The sequence below is a fragment of the Bombyx mori genome, chromosome 8 (assembly GCF_030269925.1).
Source record: "Bombyx mori chromosome 8, ASM3026992v2".
Lineage (NCBI taxonomy): Eukaryota > Metazoa > Arthropoda > Insecta > Lepidoptera > Bombycidae > Bombyx > Bombyx mori.
In genome coordinates, this window is record NC_085114.1 from 10,742,363 (window position 1) to 10,763,214 (window position 20,852).

Below are 20,852 nucleotides of genomic sequence, written 5' to 3' on the forward strand. Positions count from 1 at the left end.
TAAATGTAGAATTTCGTTTTACGTGGCTGTCGTTTTTGTTTCGCAGGCGTCCGGCCGCGATAAGTTCACATTCGAGTTGAAATGGTTCATCCCGCTCCCCGACATCGTGGTCGTAGACGAGGACAGCGCGGGAGCCGGCGCGGTGGAGGCCCGCGAGACCTCGCCCGCTAACATAGTGGCGCTCAAGTCGCAAGCCTCCACTGTACGGGACCAAATACTCGCGGAAGAGCGGGCTGCCACCGATGACAAGGTAATTTAATTTAAAAAAAAACACTTAATTTTTTTTTGTTTATTGAAGTGCAACTTCTAATGCGACTCCCAATAAGGTTGCGTTAAACGTTTAACGCTACCATGGAATAGAAAAAGATGCTTGGCACTCGAACCCATGCGCGTAGTATACCTGTTACAGGCGTTAGGAACGAGTAACGTCCTATATTTTAGTATTTAAAATATATACAGTCGTGGTCAACTAATTAGGGACAGTCTCTAGTTAAGCCAAATTGTGAATTTTTATTTTATTTTCCAACGAGTCTTAGCAATATTCCATATCTTTTACATGTAAGTGTAATTAGTCATTTATGTGCGCGATTATACAAACAATAACAACTTCTTAAACATTAAACCTCTTTACAGTATAGCTGATACAATATCATAGTGCTATTGGTTCAAAGAATGCTGGCTGGCCATTTAATTAGGGACACTGAGGTATTGCGTTCTAATTTCAAAATTGGAATTTTAATAGTTTTTTGTTTCTTTTCTTATTGTTTAGTGGTCGTTTTGGCGACAATCCAGAGTTTTTATTTTAAGTTTTGAGAATTATTTTGAAGAAAAATGGGCAAAAATAAAAAGTTGCGATCCAATACTACGAAAAATTATCATGAAGTTTGTCGAGCGTGGTTGGTCATACCGAAGGATAGCACAACATTTAAATTGTTCAAAAACTATGGTATGCAATGCAGTGCAACATAACAAGCGCTATAACACAGCTTTAAATGTGTCCAGAACAAAAAGATCGAGAAAAACGACTCCGCAAGAAGATAGAATGATAACCAGGTTAGCTAAGAAAGATCCGTTTCTAGGCTCTATTTTAATTAAACACGAAGTGTTTGGGGCAAACGAAAGAGCCGGTGTATCTGCGAGGACCGTTCGACGACGTTTGGTAGAAGCAGGGTTGTTCGGAAGAGTGGCTCGCAAAGTACCATTGTTGAAGAAAGAACATAGAAATGCTCGTTTGGCATTTGCACGTAAATATGGACATTGGACCTACGCCCAATGGCAACATGTACTATTCTCTGACGAGACCAAGGTTATTTTGATTTCTTCAAATGGAAGGCAATATGAACGGCGTCCTGTAAAAGCGGAAATGAATCCAAGATTCACAAAAAAACAGGTGAAACATGGCGGTGGAAACATTAAAATATGGGGTTCATTTTCTGGACGTGGAGTGGGACCTGTGGGGAAAGTTCAGGGTAACTAAGACCAACATCAATACAAGGCAATATTGGAAGAAACTATGCTTCCCTATGCTGAGGAGCATCTCCCTATTATATGGACGTTTCAGCAGGATAACGACCCGAAACATACCGCCCATTCAGTCAAGTCGTTTCTTACCAGTCAGTTTGTATCGGTGCTAGATTGGCCAGCAAATAGCCCGGACCTCAACCCAATTGAGCTCCTTTGGCACGAAATCAAGAAAAAAGTTGCCACTTATCGTAATACAAATTTGGATGAACTTCATGAAGCTTTTTGTGGGGCATGGGCAAACATTCCTGTCGAAACATGTCAGAAACTGATAATGTCTATGCCACATCGGTGTCAAGCGGTAATTACTAACAAAGGTTTTGCTACTGGGTACTGATTTTACATGTAATAAAATGGAGCTGTTAAAGATATTATAACACTGAAGATTAAAAGTTTTGTGTAACTGTATTTTTCATTATACTTTACTGTCCTTAATTAAATGTCCAACTACAGAATTGTACCTTAATATTTAATACATGTTTAATCTTTGATATTAAATACTTTTTCTATTTATTAAATCTTTTATTTACAGCCATTTATAGCATAATAATCGGACCACATTATGCAAATAATAGGTGCTGAGAAATCAATAGGGTTTTATATTTAAATGTACATAACCAGTTATAGCCCTTCACTATCTTGAATGTCCCTAATTAGTTGACCACGACTGTATATAATATAAATGTTGAAGATGTCGCATCACTTATACACAGCATTCCCTATTACAAGAGTAATCTGATTTAAGGATGAAAAATGAAGAAAATCACAATACTACACATCGAAAAAGAAGTTTAACTTCATTCACGTGCACCAAGATGCACGCGCACCTTTTTTTTTGTTTCGTATTACTTACAGTTACACTAATACTTTAAAAAAAATACACACTTAAGATATGAGTTTTGTTAGAAATAAACTAATAGGCAGGTAGCCACTTATAAAACTGTGTAACAAATAAACCTCAAACGTCCCTAATATATTATAATATCATTTTCATTACTACTTTGATATGTTCATAGTGTTTTTTTTATAATAATAAAAATATAATGGAAGATAGCCATAATTGTTTATTGTGCTCAAAATTATAAAAACATTTAAATTTCATAACCATTTATCAATCTTATATATTTATAAGATTAATAAGCTTCTTATATAGTTATATTATTTAGTTAGTTATATATGTTGTATTGTTAAAATAAAAACTTCAATGTGTTGCTCTGAAAGAACAAAGATTTATTTTATTAGTTTTAATCAAGTTATCTTACGTACCATAGTACACTATCACACTATAACACTAACACTAACCTGAAAGAACAAAGAAACGAAATTTAAAGCTTATTTTATAATCTTGTAGTTATCTAAATATAAATTAATTTTATTAAAATTTTACGAAATGTCATATTGTTTCTCTGTCAAGGTTGCCGTTTAGATTTTACAACACATGCGCGGACGTTCCAGCACGTTCCATGTCGTCAGCGCATGCGTGACATAATTCAAATTAAAGAAAGGAACAAGACTTTCTTTACATATTAATTGTTAATTTTTTTTAATTAGAAAATAAGACTGGGAAGTAGAGGCGCGGCGGAGAAACAACGCAAGAAACTAGCAGAACTGGAGGGGCAGTTGGTGCTAGCGTCACCCAACCTGGTGTTCAGGGTAGGGGCCCGCGCTCCCGGGGCCGCCACCCTACAAAGACAACACATATTCTTCCTCAGCTCTGAATATGAGCGCACGCAGTGGATAGACTCTATACATGCCCTACAGGTTCGTGTATGTTTATATTATTATTACAAAAAAAAAATTGTTGCCTTCATTAAAACTCCTTAATGCTCTAAATATATATGTGGGATTTTAAATTCGGGGTGGGCCAGTGAAACGCTCGATCACTTCACAGAAACTCGATGCTTTATTTCGTCTTATTATAACTAACTCCAATACAACGTCTTTTGTCTTCCGGCTTACACTGCGTCTGAGCGTCGTCGCGTCCGGAAACTATTCTCCTGTCGCTTATCAAATAAAACTCGGTGTCTCGCATTCATTCGCCACCTTTCTTACTTCCTAACACGACATCTCCTATCTGTCTCACTCAGTCATGCTCCATATCTGTCATTCATCCATATCGCTCCATTCCGTTCCTACATATATATGTATATATGTTTTGTTCATTAACTAATCAACAGTGACTAGTTAAAAAGTGATTATTGTACGAGTATAACGCACTTGCATAAAATCCTCTCGTTTTTTTCCTACCTAAGCTGATGGTCTTGAGAGGCTACGTCAGCGTAACCGGGCGAGTAGGTGAGCTCGCAGGGCTCAAACCTGACGTTGATGCTAACACGAACCCTAGCAAGAGTCGTGCTTCGCAGAATCTACCACCGGATCGAAAACGCGAGCCACTGAGATCCGACGAGAAACTCAGTGGGCTGTGGCAGCGGGAGTTAATTTACTCGCCGAGCCCTTCGTCTCAAGCGACGGGCTCAACGAGAACGATGACCGGATGTCCTCCTGTTTACTTTAGTTATAAGGGTTTAATTTGTGACAAATAAAAAATATTTTTTTAATTATTTTAGGCTTCTTCAGCCCCACCAGCGGGTTCTAACAGTATATCCATGCTCGAGTTGCAAGCCTGGGTGACGGCGTGCCGCAGCTACCTACAGACGGACATGGGCTCATATTTACTGCGCAGCGGCCGTGACGACTCCTTGCTGCTCGGCGATTTGCAGTTACACATAGGGGGCATGACGTCACCGCTGGACACCGCGGCAGGTGCGTTGGGATTACGTTCTGTAAAGTAATATAGATAACGCAGGTTAATAAAATAGTAAGCGAAAATAAGGGTATGGTAAGAATGAACATAAATTAATAATCAAATATATAAGACAGGTGGGGTTTATTAGAACAAGACGAAATATTGTTAGTAGATAATAAAATATCAATAATTTAATTATAATAAATATTAGGTAATAAAATATTAATAAAGATATAATAAACAAGAGTAGGCCATAATTAGGGTCTTCCAAAGAAGGAGTAGAGTGGAGCGGATAGGATACAAGTTAAAAACTAAATACGAACCACATGTAAAAAGACTGACCTATGTTAGGGGAAACAGAAACGCCCTGTGATGACGGGTGTCTTAATATAAAAAAAAGATGCGTGGTGTCGTGGGACACCGGATAGGAACGAAGTTCCTTATTATAAAAATATTAATTTTAAGTTCTATTCGAGGTATAAATAAAATAAAACTGGAGGCTTCGCATAAGAGTTAGTGTATTGCGCAAACGAACACTGAGATCGTGGTCAATGAATGATAAAAAAATATGTTATTTTTTGTACGTTATTACAAAGTTAAGTCGTACACTGTGTGTGTTGGCGAGGAAGAGGAGGCAAGCAGTGGTGTACAAACGAAATGAATATTTTATTTTTCCTTCCAAATTATATTTGAAATAACGGCCGTGACAATATACAGGTACATAGGTGTTGTGCTTAAGGTTGCTGCGAAAGAAGTGACGGTGCGGTCGCAGTAGTGCTCGTTGACCGATTTCTTTTGTTTGGTAGTTTTTGTGCGCATAGACAGTGTGCATTACTAATAAAAATCTTACGTTACGGACGTTTTTTCCCGGTTAAGGTACCCCTCCGCATCGACCCATAAGGAACTTCGTTCCAAAAAAAAAGTAATACAGATCGAGCTTTCGTTACTCCCTACATGCTAATAAATTTTCTAAAACTATATATTTTATTATATATACAGGTGATCGAGGTCACGGGTGATCTGGTGCTAAGTGATGACCGGAGCCCATAGATATGAACCCCCCCCCCCCCCCATTTTGAGATTTAGTTGTATGTCTCAATTGTTTAGTAATTACAATATGCAAGTTTGATTTTTATCACAATTTTTATTATTCAACGTGGAAGTCATTCTTGAACATGTTGTTACGTACGCGTTTCATGACAAAAAGTTGTCGCTCGTTTATAGTCGCATTGCTCGGTGGCAAAGTCGATACGAGCATTTTAGGCGTTTTATCAATTTACGCAATAGTTTTTTCTTTTAGGAAAAAAAAAGGATATTGTTTTTTTGGTACGCTTGTTTGTTGTCTTATATTGAATTGATCTAAATAATGGAACAATACATCTTCGCACCTGTCGCATTCATGCAATAAGCATACAGAATAATAAGTTTATTTTTTATCTTACAGACTATTACATAGTTGTGGAGGTCGATTCATACGGACACTACTTCCGCAAGGCAAAATCGAAGTTAGTATGCAGAAGCTCTCAGCCGAGATGGAACGAGAGCTTCACTTTAGACCTAGAAGGGTCACAGAACTTACGGCTGTTGTTATATGAAGATGCGGTGCGACCAGTCCTTCGAGGAAAATGCACTATCAAGGTTAGCTCGTGTCATCAGTGTTACGATAGTATTATACACATACACACCCTACAAACACCCACACACACACACACACACACACACACACACACACACACACACACACACACACACACACACACACACACACACGCACACACACACACACACACACAAACACACACACACGCACGGACACACGCGCGCACGCGCGCACACACACACACACACACACACACACACACACACACACACGGTCGTCGTGGCCTAAAGGATAAGACGTCCGGTGCATTCGTAGGTAGCGATACACCGGTGTTCGAATCTCGCAGCCGGGTACCCATTTTTCTAATGAAATATGTACTTAACACGATTCACGTTGTTCACGATTGACTTCCACGGTGAAGGAATAACATCGTGTAATAAAAATTCAACCCGCAAAATTATAATTTGCATAATTACTGGTGGTAGAACCTCTTGTGAGTCCGCGCGGGTAGGTACCACCGCTTTGCTTATTTCTGCCGTGAAGCAGTAATGCGTTTCGATTTGAAGGGTGGAGCAGCCGTTGTAACTATACTTGAGACCTTAAAACTTATATCTCAAGGTGGATTGCGCATTTGCGTTGTAGATGTCTATGGGCTCCAGTAACCACTTAACACCAGGTGGGCTGTGAGCTCGTCCACCAAACTAAGCAAAAAAAAAAAAAAGGAATAGCAATGTTAGCCTATATTTTAACAGAACTGTTCTTTATACAGTATGTACAGCAGAAATATATTTATCTAGTGTATTATTATAAAACTAGCAAAAGTATAACTGAAAACTCGCAGATTGTGCAACGGACCTTTCCAAATGAAATGAAAAAAAACAAATACAGATGGACATGTTAGACCCAATAAAGGCACGTTAAATGATTATATTTAAAATAAATATAAAATCATATCGAGGGGTCAAAGGCTATTTGGTTTAAGTACGTTTTTTGCAACTTTACAGGAGAGCCATTATAAGTTTAAAATTTGGAATAAATATCATAACAAAAAAAATCTGGTAAACGTAAAAGATCTGAAAGCGGGTTGCGTTATCCGCGCAGGTGTCGCGCGAGTGGGTCACAGAAGGCGGCGTGTGTCGCACAGTGTCGCTGGGCGGCGGGAACCTGCCGCTGCGGGTGCGCCTGCTGCCTCCCGAGCGGTCCGCGCGCCGCGTGCCCAACGCCAAGCCGGGAGCACTCTTCGGAGCTAAGATCGCGCATGTTGCCAGGTATGTAAAATATATTTTACTAGCGACCCGCCCTCGCTTCGCGTCAGAAACTGTAATTTATTATTGATTTCTCCACTATTTAATGGATGTTATTATACATATAAACCTTCCTCTTCAATCACTTCAATCTTTTATCACTGGTGTTAGGACCTCTTGGGAGTCCGCACGGGTAGGTACCACCACCCCGCCTATTTCCGCCGTGAAGCAGTAATGCGTTTCGATTCGAAGGGTGGGGTAGCCGTTGTAACTATACTGAGATCTTAGAACTTATATCTCGAGGTGGGTGGCGCATTTACGTTGTAGATGTCTATGGGCTCCAGTAACCACTTAACACCAGGTGGGCTGTGAGCTCGTCCATCCACCTAAAGCAATAAAAAAAAAAAGCTCTATCTATTAAAAAAAACTGCATCAAAATCCGTTGCGTAGTTTTAAAGATTTAAGCATACATAGGGATATAGGGACAGAGAAAGCGACTTTCTGTGTGCTGTGAACTGGACGACCCTTGTGGTATAAAAAAAAGGTCCACTGATCATGATTATAAGTTGAAACGAACAATTAGAAAATAACAATAACAAAATGATATTATTTAACAGACGTGAAAAGCGCAACATTCCTTTCATAATAAGCGCGTGCGTGCGGGAAGTTGAAAGACGTGGCCTGCACGAAGTGGGAGTTTATCGCGTCTCCGGGAGCGCATCGGATCTCAACCGACTGAAGAAGAGCTTCGAGACTAGTTAGTATTCGTTAATGTGAATGTATCCTTCCGTTTATGGAATGCACTACCCTTAAGCATCAAACAATCGTCCTCGCCGGAAATTTTCAAGCTCAGATTAAAATCGCCCTACCTTGCACAATAATATGGTTCCAACGATATAACTGTACAAGTTGCTACTTCTTTTGTATTTACTTGCATATTTTTTTGTATTTATTTGTATTTAATCATATGTAAGTTTATCTTATACCTATTGTATTTATTTTTCACATGTTGTACAGTAAGGAACGAAATAAGTCTGAAGACTTACCGGTTCACCTTCCTTCCACTGCCTCGCGCTCCCTGGGCTCAGCGTCGTTTCCGGAGGTGGGACCGTCTGTCCCTTGACTGGTACACGATGAACAATTGTCGCTGGTTCTAATGGTTACGCGTGACTTGCGTTGGATAATTTTTGTTGTTTGTAATAAAGAATGTCTGCCGCGGAACGCGTGTGCTAAGTTACTAAACGACGGCGATCTCTGCCCGTAGGCTTGGAGGGGTTGCTCAGCAAGCTTCTGGTTGGCTAGCCGGCCGTCTACAGGCGAGATCGAACCTTACTGTACCTAGGTTAGGATTTGTGTTGTCTTGAAGATGTATTGCCTAATACTCGATATTAATAAAAATACAGAAACACGAAAAATCTGTTTCAGTACGAAACACATGTGTATATAAGTATATATTTTTATGTAAGTTTATTAAGATATAGCACCGTCCAGTTTGCTTATTCCTCTCCCTGCAAGGTTGCCTGGAAGAGATCGCTTTTAGCGATAAGGCCGCCCCAATTTATGTCACCATCTATTATTTGTTTTTTAAGCTTACTCTGTACATGTGATGTTAAATAAAGAGTTATATTATTATTATCCTTATTACCAAAAATTTACCATCAAAAAAACATTTATCACCTTACCTACAAACATATTAATAGTGAGCAACAATCATTCGGCATCACGAAAGAAAGAAAAAGAAATCTATTCCATTTTACTTATAATACAACAAAAAAAGTTACCAGTCTGACTGATTTTTTATCAAATCTATTTAACACATAATTTCATATGAAATAAATTGATTTTATCCATATTACACGAACAAGTTTCACTGTCTACAGATCCCTACGAAGCAGAGCAGCTATTAAAAGAAGTAGACATACACTCCGTGACGGGAGTTTTAAAGTTGTATCTAAGAGAACTGCCCGAGGCCCTGTTCACGGATGCACTTTACCCTGAACTTTTGAAAGCTTGGGGATCCGTACAGGTAAACGTTCAAGTAAATTATTTATCATGTTAATTTTATTATTATTAGTTAGTTTATTTATTTCATTATTATTTGTGGTCATAGGTTAACAAAGATTAATAGGTTAATATTAATAAATATATCACCATGTCCTGCTAGTAAAGCGTACAAATATTAGGTGTAAGTATAATCTACATAAAAATATTAAACTTAAATTATAATTAATTCACTCTATTCTACTTTATCATCTCAATTATCTAATGTTATCGTCTAAATATTCTGACATAGTATAGTAAGCCTTATCTAATAAAAATACTTGCAATTTTCGCTTAAAATCTTGTAAATCTACTGTCTTCAAAAATTTTATAGGTACAGTCAAACCTGGATAAGCGAGAATTCAAGGGAGCACAATCTCATTCTCGCTTATAGAGGTTTCTCACTAACTCGAGTTTCTCGCTAATGCACCCTCTGAATTCCAACGCTTTCATTATTTTAAGTTTATCACTTAATGACAGCACTTTAATTTTCCGTTTATACATGATGCAGAACAGAACTTTCTTTCGCAATTGATTAACGATAAACTGAGTAAGTCCGACAAACAGGACGGTACACAGGCATACGTGTCCATTCGAAAAGAATGCGATAAATTATTAACGTTATTTAGTTCCACGAAATAGAATAGGTTCAATATTGACGAGAAAACAATACAAAAACAATGGAAGGAAGTTCCACAAAAGTTAAGAATGAGTCCTAAAATAGCAGATGTTAAATTTGTAATTTGTTTTGTCATTTGTTCCTCCTAAATAATATAAATAAAAAAACCTCGACTGTCGCTTATAGAGGTATAGATAAGTAGCAGTCTCACTTACGGATGTCCATGAGGGAAAAACGACTCTCTCTTACAGAGGTTTCTTTTTCTCGCTAATAGAGGTTTTGGGACCTTAAAATGACGGGTCCTGGCTATTACTCTTACTTAACTCACTTATAGAGTTTTCTCACTTATCCAGTTCTCACTTACCCAGGTTTGACTGTAGTTAGTTTAATAAATATTTTTGTTGACATACTAAAAAAAACTCTTGTCATAAAGGGCAGTTCTATGAGGTAGCGAAGAAATCTTTAAAGCATTCCTAGTATAGCCAAAGAGATTTTATTACAAGCTCATACATACTATAATGCGAAAAGACTTTTTCCCCTACCTTTTATGTAAAATGATTTCACCGGTCCGGTGTCAGCATAAAGTATACCTACTGCGCTCACCAATAAGCCGTAAAATGTGTTGTGAGCAGGCACGTTTTAGTACCACTATCATCCTGCGTGTTTATGCCGCAAAGCAATGCAACTGAGACTTTAATCTCATGCCTCAAGTTGGTTGGCGGCGTTCACTTTGTGATGTGCATGGGCTCCGGTTAGCGACACAATATTAGGTGATTTGAGAGCAAATGTGATCCGCTACAACGACGACATTTGTAATCAAATTTGAATATCTGCCTGTAGGTATCAAGTTTTGTAACATCACTTCATAATATTTCAATGTACATATTAACAATTAAAAACGGTTCGAGTGATACGCTGTTTACTAATAAACAAAATTCACATTATTAATATTGATTCATTAAATTATTATGTGTTTTTTTAAAAGGGTGTCGGAATTTCCGTTGATTCTGGACCGGCACACACCAGACGTCACGCCCTGTTGAAATGCTATGCTCAGTTACCGGATCTGAACAAAAACTGCATCGACTTCCTTCTGAACCACTTCGTCAAGTAAGTACTCTGATGACACTATAACTGTAAGGATAAACCATAGAGGAACGTAAATATGTCGCACTTCTCATTTATCCTAGAATATAAATTGATAAAGCTTTATAAAAAATTACAAGTTTTAAAAACGGTTTTAAGTATTCTTATTAAATTGTTTGAATCTGTTATATGAATATTATATTGAATATGTCATTATTCGGTAGTATTGTTATTGGGGGAATCGGGACCCTTTTCAAATCCAACACAAATTTTCAATGGTTTTTCTTAGGGGTGGCTTAAATTTTTATATACGATGCGATACGATGCATAGCTCATTACAAAATATACACAAAAACTGAAAAAACTGGCTTGACCCGATTCAACTTGGCTTTGGGGCGAATCAGGTTACGTATGGGGACAATAGAGTTTTTCAATAGGGCTGGCACTATTTAGTTGTTAGGCCTATTAAGTTTTTAATTGTATTTAATTTTAATTGGTGTAATTAACTTTTTAATATCTTAATGAGTTTCAAAACTTTGACGATTAAATTAAACTATTTAATATTCTTAAATCTATATCTATCTATACTAATATTATAAAGAGGAAAGATTTGTTTGTTTGTTTGTTTCGAATAGGCTCCGAAACTACTGGACCGATTTGAAAAATTCTTTTTCCATTAGAAGCCGACATTGTCCCTGATGAACATAGGCTACTTTTTTTTATTTTATTTTATTTTTTTGGTTTCATGTGTTTTAATGTTTCCGAAGCGAAGCGAGGGCGGGTCGCTATATATTATATAAAAATGAATTGCGGTTTGTTAGTCTCGCTAAAGCTCGAGAATGGCTGGACCGATTTGGCTAATTTTGGTCTTGAATTATTTGTGGAAGTCTAGAGAAGGTTTAAAAGGTAGATAAATATGAAAATGCTCGGAATTAAATAAAAATAACAATTTTGTTTTCCCTTTGAAGTGTCCTACGTCGGACGGATTCCTTTTGTTTATTTTAAGTTTATTTTATACAAAAGTTTAGGTGTTTTATTTATCGATTGGGGCACTACGAAGTCTGCCGGGTCAGCTAGTGCTAAATAAAAGTCATTTTCAGTTCAACAAAGTTAAATCTAACAACTCAACAAAAGTATTGTGACCTCCCAGATTCGTCCCTATTCTAACTCTAGTCTCTGTTCCCCCCAACCTACTGTACTATCATATTAATTTTCGTATTAAACGTGTATAAATAATTGAAGAATTCGTAACGCGCACAGAGTGAATCAGCACGAAGGCGAGAACAAGATGTCGCTGCACAACCTGGCGACGGTGTTCGGGCCCACGCTGCTCCGGCCGGCGAGCGGCGGCGGCGGCGCGGGCGGCAAGCAGCGCAGCGACCCGCTGGCGGCCGGCACCGTGGACGCCATGGCGCAGGCCGGCATCCTCTATTGTCTGCTGCAGCACCGCCAGCTCGCCGCGCAGCTCTCCTCGCACCACCGCGCGCCGCACCACGTGCTCGACTGAACGCCCGCTCACCACGCAATCTATCACGCGACTCTATTACTTGTTTTTTTTTCTTTCTACCAAGTTGATAGCCTTGACAGGCTATATCAGCGTCGCCTTAACTAGTAGGTGAGCTCACGGGGCTCAAACCGGAGTGTTGCTAACACTGACCCTAGCAAGAGCAGTGCTTCGCAGTATCTACCACCGGATCGGAAACGCGACCCACTGAGAAGATCCGGCGAGAAACTCAGTGGGCTGATTAGTTGTATAAGCCGCGTCAATAAAGAAACGAATCGAAAATGGCGTCTTATGTACCTGCACTGACAGATGGTAGGGTCAACAAAATAAAAAGAAAGATAGAAAGAAAAGGTCTTTATTGTAAAAAAAAAGAGAATATACTTTATGCCCTGGCAGGGGGAGAGGTGTCTCATCTGGGATGCAACTTGCGTAGATACTTTTGCTGCCAGTCATCCAAGTCGCACAAGTGGAAAGTGAAAAAACTCGAACTCAACAACAAAGTCAGAACTGATATTTTTTTGCAAGCAGTACGCGCCGTGTGCGACTAAAGACAGCAATAGTTTAGAATGAGAGCGCATGATCGCCGCCGCCATTTTAGATTCGTTCCTTTATTGGCGCGGCTTATAGCATCGAATATTCACAACTGCTTCACAACTGCACCTTACTTACATTCTGAACGCGGCTGTCAATAATTTCAACGAAGCGTCTCTACAAAACATACTCGTTAACATTTTTAAAATGAAGACAATGAGTCAGTTGCAGCAAAAGTAATAATTAACGCTTATTCAATTATGCTTAAGAATTTTTCATAAAGGTTATGAAATTTGTCGATCAAAAAGTAACTGAAGTAATAAGTACATATAATTCTGTATTAATCCGAATTCGTGACGCATTGAGATCCCTTAATGAACTCAAACGGTATTTACATTCCATTATCAATTACAAAACCGACTGATTTCTGATATGAATTAAAAATATTTATAGAATGAATGTGTCGCAAAATACGGGTTGAGAAAATGATTTTCAACTATTGATAATAGAAGCTCCACGAAACAATATCATATGACTTGAGGAAGTTTTCAATTAAATCTTGACATAGGTACTTCTACTTGACAACCTTAGATACTTATTAACAGTTGAATTGACACACTGAATTACGATTTATGGAAAATGGTTTCGGAATGTCCCCATGATGTATGTGTAGACAGGGCGTCTCGCATTTGAAACAACATTGAAATCAGAAATGGATGCTATGTCTCAGTATAAACATGTTACAGTAAAAACCAGATGTATTAATCAGATGTCTTACCTTTAGATTGCATTAACCTTTGGTATGCGGGAGAGGTCGCATATCTCCACCGACTCTGCTACGACACAACCCGAAAATTTAATATTTTCGAAAAGATTTTTGCACATTACATTATTATTTGATGTTACAATAACAAATGCACCTTGTTAAGTGAAATTTTATTGCTAAAACATTTGTTAACTTATGATTCGCAATGGAATAAAATTGCAACACAATCGTGCCATTATGAATATTCCGTTATTTGCAGTATTATTTATTTTATTTATTATTTATGATGGCAAAATGTCTATGGAAGTTGACAGTTTTAAATCACCCTAAATTCAATTGTATATCTAAGGTCGAACATGTCATTGTGTCGGAAGGAAACTGAGCAACGATCCGTACTTACACAAAATACGGCCAGAGCACTGAATATATTATTGATGCGCATATCAAAGGTTAAAAAAGGATGTTTTCATGTTTACTCATTATTTGAATGTTTGTCATGATTTGACTACTACGAGAAATCATAAGCACGGCGAAATAATTTCAGTTAAGTAATTTTTATCTACCATTTAAATCAGATTCTAGTTTGAAACTACTTTTCTAGAAAAATTTAGTGCTAATAAAAGTATTTATTCAAATAATAAAGCTACTTTAGTAGTCAGAATGAGATGTAGTCTAAAACTGGTCTTTACTGTAACTAATTAAATGTATTATGAACCTTTTTAAACGCTCGTTAAAATTAATAGAATATACAGAATTTTATATGTATTTTTCGACCGATTTAAATGAAACTATGGCCTATCGCTCAATATAGAAATAAACACAAAATTTAAGTCCAAGTTTATCGCTAATCCTCACAAGAAAAAACGTCCAAATTGGTGTAGCCACCTGGTGGACATTACGTTTTCAAGCACATTCTTTAATATGCGGATTCGACCTTACGCTGTGATTAAATAAACAAAAATATGTATCATTTGCGGAAACAGCTCTCGTGCCATCTACCGTACGCGGTAAAACTATAGCCAACGCTTTCATTGAAACGTTAAAAAACGTTCTGTAAAGTTCCAAATCTGATGGATAAATGACGCGTGAATATAACATACAACAATAGATAGAACACGAAGCAACAAATCTTATTTTATATTAGACCTAAATCATCAATGTTAACAATGCAATGAAGTACAGGGTCCACAATTCCATTTTGACTTCCTAATATTTTGCATCAATTTAACAAGTGAACATGGTTTCATGTACCAAAAAAAAATATCGATTAAAAATATAAATAATATGGCAATACTTGTGGTTTGATTAAGCGCATATTCGCTTGCAAGCCGGTTCTAGTAAGGCCAACATATTGACAGATCCTGTCACATAACAGAATAGAATTTTTTGAATTTTCAATGTTAGTGATCTCGATTGCAGACTGTTCGAAATTATGAAAATTACGTATTATTATGACTTGGGACCGATGTATAATGAATTGATGGTATTAGCGTTATTCGGAGCAGACTGATATTATAAATGTTCATTGTTGGTTTGCTTTCATCAACTGAAACATTTCTAGACAGTTCGTTTTTAGACAGTAGTCGGTTTTTAGCAGCTGTTTGGCAAAGCTTTTGTACTTTATATTTCAATTGTTCAGTTGTATAGACCTTTAAGAGAAATTTAGTCACTTAGTTCAGTTCAGTTAATTCTTTGTACATTTTATTATGTTCAAAACTTTTGTCAAGCAAATTTAATTATTTATGAGTTTAGTGCATATTTTTACGCTGTAGAATACTGTAGATGATAGTACGTGTGTGCTAGAGTTCGATCGTTTTTTAGCATTTTTTATGCTAGTCGTGTGATTTCTTTTGTAGTTTTTATCTTATTAATACTACATACAGAGTACATATCTAATACATTATAATGAATTAAACGCTTTTAAATTCTGTTTTTCATGACTTTTGATGGGTTTTTTTTTTACCTATTAGATATGTTCTCGGTGGAACTGCAGCAGCGCATAGCAATCTAAGTTATATATTAAATCATTGTCGTGCATTGATTTTCTTTACAATTAATATTTTTCACAAATAGGCTTAGGCGTAAAAGGTTTATGTTAGTACTTAAAAACAAAATATTACCAAAAAAAAAAAATTCTTAGAACAAAGCTAATTTCGTATTATAATTGTGTTACTTAGTTGAAAGACATTAACTTTTTTACAATCTTTTATTTTGTTGATTAATATTATGATCAGAACTAAGTTAAGAAAAAATACATGTAATTATTATGGTAGAGTTTTTATTAAAAATTATTTATTTTTCACCAAAGATCAGTCACGGACTACGGATACAGTTAAAGTATTCTCAAATAATATTCGGTTTACACGCTTTGTCTCGCCTGCTCCATTTTGTCTTTGGTGTTTCACGCAAGCCATAACACGCTTAATTAAGACTTGGTAAAGATATACCACACAATTCTTACTATAATTTTTATTTGGGCGCATAGGCTAGTCATGTGCGACACTTATAATAACAAATAAAGGGAGTAACTATTATATAAGATCTAGTTGTAATAAGCACGATGACTTCAACAGGGCGTCTGGTATATTAAATGCATAAATTAATCAAAAAATTGAAATCTTTATCGACTGCATACACATAAAGTGCGGTCTAATTTCTTTCAGGATCACAATAAATTCCAAAATATTGAGGGAAACTGATCCATATTACATGCACTTCACAGTATCGAGTATCACTACTACGAACGAAAATGAGGGAACACGTTCTAGGTGATAGGAGTCGCGTTGATTAAGAACTAGACATATAATATTGCTCAAGCAATTTGTTTTATTTATGTGGTCAACTTGCCGTGTTCAGAGCGTGTAACCGGACGGAAGAATTGATAGAGGCTAGAGTATCAAATTTCACTTTAATAGATTAAAAGACAAAAATAACAGTTGTTGGACACACTTCATAGGTATGATAGAAAATAGGTCAATAAAATCAGCTGTGCATAAAATATATGCATGAAACATTTTAGTGTTATAAAAAGCCATTTTAGTGGAGTTTGATACTATACCCCTTTGATAACTATTTGCATTTGATTCATGACATTATCACGCGTTTTGCGTTGCATAAAAGTGTTCTAAAACACTAATGTAATTATTCATGAAAAATATCTGTGTTCTTTTGGTATACCAATTAATTATATTATTTTGATGAAAAATACATAAACAAACAATATCCTACATAGTTAAATTTGTCCTTTTATACACATTGTTGTTCTGATTATATTATTTCCGTATGTGTATTGCAAACTTATTTTATGCAATTAGGCTTCTGAGACTGTTCTCATGAAATAATAGCATCACAATAGCTTTATTTGTAATAATGATTTTATCTTTTAAGAATTAGTGGGCATTTTCATAACAAACTAGGTAATCCAAAATTACTTTTTAAAATGGTATTTTTTACTGTAGGTACCACGACTGGCATCTGGTGTGAACTTATTATGTCTTTAAAAATTTAAATCAGAATAGCAAACTTGAATCAAAAAGTTATATTAAACAAACTTACATTATATAAAGCCACCTCAATCTTCCACAACCACAAAATCAATTGAACCCGTTTATTTCACTAAATTATGCATTATACGAAAATTAAAAAGTACCTTCCAAAAATCCAACAGCTTAAATTAGGAATTTGGCAACTGAACCTAAATAAGTTTTAAATGAAATCATCTAAAGAATGTTTAAATGAGAACTACAAGTATTTGTGATCCACATTATTTAAAATAACTTTGTTATATTTATATTGTCTAACACTATGCTTGTTCAGCAGCTCCAGTTGTGTTCGCCCCATCTCAGTTCCTGTTTGGTCACAAATTTAACACTGGAATCGGTGTTATTTAAATATTTGTTTGTCATTCCAAAATATTAGAAGGTACATAAGTATTAAAATAAGTAAACATATTAACCTAAAAAGTATTGGAAATAAGCATTTGTTTAGAATTAAGATAAAATACATTCTTTCTGGATACTTATGCTTTTTTCATTTGTTCAGCATAGAGCTTTGAAATAAAAACAATAATTTTATCTTCATATTCCTTTATTAAATTGAATAAATATTATAAAGAGAAAGATTACATGATAATTGGTAACTAATGCCTAAAACTACTCTACATACTGAAAATGTATTTGATTATTCACTTGTACTACATATTATATTGTTCTTGTAGCTTATAACTTTTCACAACTATAGTAAAGGTGTACCTGTTACTGCTTAAACAACATTTATTTCCTATATTCAAGTATTACATGCATTATAAGATCCATTACCATAAATTACACTTATTACATGGATTATTTTTGCAACCAATTTTTTTAACATTTTTTTGTTGTGACAATTTTTTTAAAATTGGAATTGGCAATTATCAATTATACTTATTATGTATTACATACTCATTTATCAAATATGTTAGTGTACGAATGCTGTATTATAAAGTAGCTATTTATACAATTAGTTTCATTATTAAAGTTTGTATTACATTTTTGTATATAAATGACACTGTAGTTATGTACTTTTGCAATAAATGGTATTTTAATACATATACATAGTTTACTCATTCTTCACCTGTATATCAATGATAACCTAAAAAACTTAAAGTTCCATAAATAGGATTTGTTTATTCTAGACTTATATAGCTTAAATAAAAAATATACTTGCAACTTTCATCTACTACATGTAAGGTGTTTGGAAAAACAATTATTGAAGCCAGTTATTAGCGCTGGTTTAGAGCAGGAGTATTATGGGCTTAGACATCCATAACCACATAGACTTAAAAAAATAACTACAACTCTACACATACAACTGACTATAAAGTTGGGAATCCCTTTCTCAGCATTTTCATCTCAATCTGTGATTATGTTGGTAGATGCGGGCCTATAGACATGTCAGTCCAGGTGGCCAACATTTCTAAATATTCATTTGATTCCTTGTTAGACAATTCATAGCTTTTGCTTATTCCTTATAGAATCTGCAAGTTTCATCAGGCAAGTACCTTTTTTGGAGGTTTTTTATCGCATTTGATCAATAAATCAGCTTCACAAAAAAAAAAACCGCTAGTACCCTATGATGTCCCAAGACTTATTAGCTTTGCCTGTATTATCTTCACTTAGGTCCTTATTTTATGTCACTCAATGAATGGTATATTTATCGTGTTGTTATTTATTTTAGGCAATACTTAATAGACAACAGGTCTTCCTTACAAAAATATTCTTCCATTGCCTCTCTGGATAATAACTAACATTTTTATAACTAATATTTTTCAGCTGTGGTTTTGTATAATGTTTATCTTGATTAAAATAGGTATATCTAAAAGTGCAACCTTTTACAGGTATTTTTCGAGCTTATATTGTACCTTTCATGCCATATTCAGGAGATTTGAAAGGTGCCAATAAAATGGTTAAAACCTATTCTTCCAGTTTTTTTCACTCCTGTTTTGTTCCAGATATTTTTTCAAGTGCTTAGAGATGTGTGTTACTCTCTCATCCATTTGTTCAGCTTTTTCCTCTAACATATTTGCTGATACAAAAAAAAGGTAATCATAATAGTCAGTATAAAAATTTAAGTCTCCTATTCTCTATTCCTTGAATCATCCGCCCTTGTTAACAAATTAAGTAGTGTGAGCATTTAACGGCTATCTTATTTTTGTTTTTTCTTTATTCGAAGTCCATATAGTTTGGCCACTTGGAAGGCATGAACCAGAATGTTGCAAATATAATGCAACTACTCTCCCAATGTCATGCACCCCTTTTAGGAGCAACACAATGTGATCATCTATTTCACAATGTGTTCAATTATTTGGTACATCCAAGGTTTAACAAAAAGTCATATTGAAATAAAAAAATATTTTAAATCCATTTCTTATAGTTATATGACTCATGGTAACTCTGAACTTTGCATGTAAAGATCTATTGAAGGTACTTCAGCTGTATCCTCAGTGTGATATATATAAAATGAAGAAAACAAGACAACCACAGCTGCTAAAATTTTAGATGATCGGAAAGTAACTTTTGTCAGTAATAACAATCCAAAATATGTTAAAACTCTTTTCTTGGCATCATTTACAATTTTATTTTTTTGAGATTCATTCAAACACATCCCTGATATTAATATGTCACTTTCTCTGCATGTTGAACAATTTTTTCTTCCTGGTCCTGTACATGTTTTGCAGGAATCATCACATTTTTCACATAAAAAGGTGCCTTCTTGATTTATACAATAATCATCATTCTCACATACCTGTGGCAATGCACACTCATTAATATCCACACAAGTATTTTCTTGCATTTCCCAACCATTACTGCATGTAATACAGTCATCTAAACTCTCTCCTGTACAAGCGGCACATGCTGCATGACAAGGTCTACAACTGGCATTTTCAGAAAAGAATTTTTCAGCACATTCTTCACATAAATTGCCAGAATATCCACTTTTACAAATGCAAGTTCCGTTGCCCTCCCTTGTACCATCTCCGTGACATTTACCATTTCCACTACAAATTTCATTGTTTAAATTATGTGGGCAAGGAGAACAGGATTCTCCATAATGGGACAGAGGACAGCAGTTTTGTAATTTCTGAATACACAGCCATGTATACAAATTAACAGTATCATGATCTTCACTGTAATACCAGTTTTCTAATACATTTTCAGCTACATCTGCTAAAGAGTAGCATTGATCTTTATTAGCCTTTAGTTCAGAACATAAACCTTCTTGAATTTCTACCAAACGAACCTCACTTCGTGCATAGGTTTTTAGTTTAGCTTCTTCCCAAGCAACATCGCCCCCTTCGTATTTTCCTCGTGATGTTTTTTTAAACCAGTAATTGAAGGAGTCTGTCAGAACTTTACATTGCTGACACTCATTCAATACATTAATATTTTTATCGGTTGATGGTGTACTAATTTCCTTACACAGTATTACTTGACAACTAAATAATAAGCACAACCAAAGATATTTGTAAGAGTTGGGGTCCATTAAATATTGAAAATTATTAAGCATCTTGAGATTCGTAGAAACTAGGTGTTTGTATTGTATTCAAGTTAATATTGTAGTCTTCACTCGCAAGTTGCAATTTAACAAACACCATTAAATTTAAAAATTGATTCAAATTTAAGTAGGTAAGCCAGCGTCACAAAGTACCTAAATCGAG

General features: G+C 35.7%; 2 protein-coding genes and 1 long non-coding RNA gene across 8 annotated transcripts in view; 1 reads left to right on the plus strand and 2 right to left on the minus strand.

The window, feature by feature from the left end:
• Positions 1-20,852, plus strand: part of LOC101736460 (active breakpoint cluster region-related protein) — a 40,735-nt gene that overhangs the window by 18,309 nt on the left and 1,574 nt on the right. For 4 of the 6 annotated variants that reach the window (XM_012695447.4, XM_021351965.3, XM_012695448.4 and 1 more), the window contains exons 13-21: positions 47-250; positions 3,073-3,282; positions 4,089-4,284; positions 5,712-5,905; positions 6,969-7,135; positions 7,729-7,868; positions 8,992-9,137; positions 10,756-10,880; positions 12,117-18,245. In XM_012695447.4, the coding sequence (XP_012550901.1) occupies positions 47-250; positions 3,073-3,282; positions 4,089-4,284; positions 5,712-5,905; positions 6,969-7,135; positions 7,729-7,868; positions 8,992-9,137; positions 10,756-10,880; positions 12,117-12,363 (1,629 nt within the window). In that variant the 3' untranslated portion in view covers positions 12,364-18,245. Of the gene's footprint in view, positions 1-46; positions 251-3,072; positions 3,283-4,088; positions 4,285-5,711; positions 5,906-6,968; positions 7,136-7,728; positions 7,869-8,991; positions 9,138-10,755; positions 10,881-12,116; positions 18,246-20,852 lie in introns of those variants that run through there. The other 2 variants (XR_009973690.1, XR_009973691.1) reach the window with 2 other exon arrangements.
• LOC134199273 (uncharacterized) lies at positions 2,568-2,946 on the minus strand. Its single transcript, XR_009973702.1, has 2 exons — positions 2,824-2,946; positions 2,568-2,735 (listed from the first exon to the last, which is right to left on the minus strand). It is a non-coding gene; the product is annotated as an uncharacterized LOC134199273 (long non-coding RNA).
• On the minus strand, positions 17,726-20,701 carry LOC119628796 (protein disulfide isomerase Creld2). Its single transcript, XM_038012486.2, has one exon. It carries the CDS (start codon positions 20,699-20,701, stop codon positions 19,577-19,579), a length of 1,125 nt encoding a protein of 374 aa, XP_037868414.1. The 3' UTR covers positions 17,726-19,576.

Bases quoted from the DNA above. Each gene is read 5' to 3' on its own strand.
- LOC119628796 (XM_038012486.2), bottom strand. From the start codon at position 20,701: ATGCTTAATAATTTTCAATATTTAATGGACCCCAACTCTTACAAATAT.